General features: G+C 51.6%; 1 protein-coding gene across 4 annotated transcripts in view; it reads right to left on the bottom strand.

Annotated features, from left to right (window-relative positions):
• The window catches only part of Pde9 (phosphodiesterase 9), a 349,265-nt gene that overhangs the window by 72,126 nt on the left and 274,639 nt on the right, over window positions 1–2,500 (bottom strand). For all 4 annotated transcript variants that reach the window (XM_070131855.1, XM_070131852.1, XM_070131856.1 and 1 more), the window contains one exon: window positions 808–957. In XM_070131855.1, the coding sequence (XP_069987956.1) occupies window positions 808–957 (150 nt within the window). The remainder of the gene's footprint in view (window positions 1–807; window positions 958–2,500) is intronic.

Here is a 2,500-nt window from a genome sequence, read left to right as displayed (position 1 = left end):
AGAGAGAGAGAGAGAGAGAGAGAGAGAGAGAGAGAGAGAGAGAGAGAGAGAGAGGGGGGGGGGGTGGAATAGCAAAACAAATAAAAAAGAATAGAGTAGTAAAGTGAATGAAGATGAAAAAAACAGAACGTCAAAAAATTAAGAACCAGAAAAAAACGAAAAAATGCACGAATAAAAACCGAAAAAAAAATAATAAAAAATAAAATATAATATCAATTACAAAAAAGGAAAAAAAAATATTTAAATTCTACTCAATCTCTCTCTCTGCCCCTCCGCCCTCCTCCTCCTCCTCCTCCTCCCCTCCTCTTCCTCTTCCTCTTCCTCTTCCTCTTCCTCTTCCTCTTCTTCTTCTTCTTCTTCTTCTTCTTCTTCTTCTTCTTCTTCTTCTTCTTCTTCCTCCGCCTCCTCCTCTTCCTCCTCCTCCTCCTCCTCCTCCTCCTCCTCCTCTCCCTCTCCCTCTCCATCTCCCTCTCCCTCTCCCTCTCCCTCCCCCTCCTCCTCTTCCTCTACCTCTTCCTCTTCCTCTTCCTCTTCCTCTTCCTCCCCCTCTTCCTCCCCTCTTCCTCCCTCTTCCTCCCCCTCTTCCTCCCCATCTCCCCCTCTTCCTCCCCATCTCCCCTTCTTCCTCCCCCTCTTCCTCCCCTCTTCCTCCCCTCCCCCTCTCCCCCTCTTCCTCCCCCTCTTCCTCCCCCTCTTCCTCCCCCTCTTCCTCCACCTCCACCTCCCCCCTCTTTCAAAAATAAAAAAGCAAAGGTAAAAAGTACCGCTCCTCCTACCACCACCACCACCATCAACAACAACACTCACCGTTGCATGGCGTCGCAACAAGATGGAGCCGGTACGGAGTGGCCGGGCTGTTGGGCGTGAGGTCAGGGCCCGTGTTCACCAGGTGACCTTCGTGGGAGTAGAGTTTGATGACGTCAGCAGGCCCCGCCTCCGCTGCGCTCCGGAACAACTCTGGGGGAGGAAGAGGAAGGGGTGATAATGCGGGATAGATGGCGAAGGGGTGATTGATAAAGAGGGGAAATGAGGGAGAGGGAGTGGGGAGGGGGGAGGATGAGAGAGAGAGAGAGGGAGAGGGAGAGGGAGTGGGGAGGATGGAGAGAGGGAAAGTGGGAAGGGAATGGAAGGGTAGAGGGGGAAAGAGGGGGAGAAGATGTGAGGGAGGGGAAAGAGAGAGGGGGAAGAAAGAGAGCGAGAGAGAGAGAATAAGAGACAGAGAGAGAGAGAGAGAGAGAGAGAATAAGAGAGCGAGAGAGAGAGAGAGAGAGAGAGAGAGAGAGAGAGAGAGAGAGAGAGAGAGAGAGAGAGAGAGAGAGAGAAAGAGAGAGAGAAAAGATAGAGAAAAAGAAAGAGTGAGAGAGAGAGAAAAAGAAAGAGAGAGAGAGGGCGAAAGAGAAAGAGAAAGAGAAAGAGAGAGAAAAAGAAAGAAAGACAGAGAGAGAGAGAGAAGAAGAAGAAGAAGAAAAGGGCAAGGGAGCAAAAAGGAAACAGAATAACAGATACCCAAATAAAGAAACAGAAACAGAGACAGAGAGAGAAAAAAATATATATATATACTGTACTGATAGAGAGAATTATAAAAAAAGAAAAAGAAAAATATCAGTGTCATCAAACACAGAAGGAGTGATTCACGTGCGGCCCGCGGCTATGCCTCCTCAAGTGCGGAGGTTACACAAGATAGGGGAGAGGGAGAGGGAGAAGGAGGGAGGGAGGGGGAGGGAGAAGGAGGGAGGGAGATGGGGAGGCGGAGAGGGAGAAGGAGGGAGGGAGAGAGAGAGGGGGAGGCGGAGAGGAAGAGAGGGAGGGGGAGGGAGAGGGGAGAAAAGACAGAGGGAAGGGAGAGGGAGGGAGGGAGAGAGAGGAAGGAAGGAAAGAGGGGGAGGGGGAGGAAGGAAGGGGAAGGAGGGGGAGGAGGGGGGAGGAAGGAAGGGAAGGAGGGGGGAGAGGGAGGGGTAGGGATAGGGAGAGGGGGAGGAAGGAAGGGAAGGAGAGAGAGGGGGAGAAAGGACAGAGGGAAAGGGAGAGGGAGAGGGAGAGGAAGGAAGGGAAGGAGGGAGAGAAAGGCGAGGGAAGGGGGAAATAACAGAGGGAGGGAGAGGGAGGCAGGGAAGGAGGGAGAGTGGGAAGAAAGGAAGGAGGGAAGGGAGAGGGAAAGGAAGAAGGAGGGGGAAGAAACAGGACGGAAAGAAGAGAGGAAAGGAGGATGGAGAAGAAAGAAAGGAAGAGAAGAGAATAATGGGTAAAGAAAAAAAAGAGAGAAGGAGAGAAAGTATGAAGGCAGGAGGAGGGGGTGGGAGGAAGGAAGGATGGAGGCAAAGGATAGGAAGGGAATAGAGGGGAAAGAAAGAGAGGAGAGAGAGAGGGGAAATGAAAGAGGGAGAGGGAGATGAGGAGGGAGGGAAGAAGAAAGGGATTAAAGAAAAGAAGGGAAGGATGGAGGGAGAGAAAGAGAAGGGGGAGGGAGTGAGAGGATGGATGAAAGAAAGGAGAACGAGGG

The sequence above is a fragment of the Penaeus vannamei genome, chromosome 17 (genome assembly GCF_042767895.1).
Source record: "Penaeus vannamei isolate JL-2024 chromosome 17, ASM4276789v1, whole genome shotgun sequence".
NCBI lineage: Eukaryota > Metazoa > Arthropoda > Malacostraca > Decapoda > Penaeidae > Penaeus > Penaeus vannamei.
The sequence above is the reverse complement of the archived record's forward strand: the minus strand, read 5'-3'. Positions and strand labels throughout refer to the sequence as shown.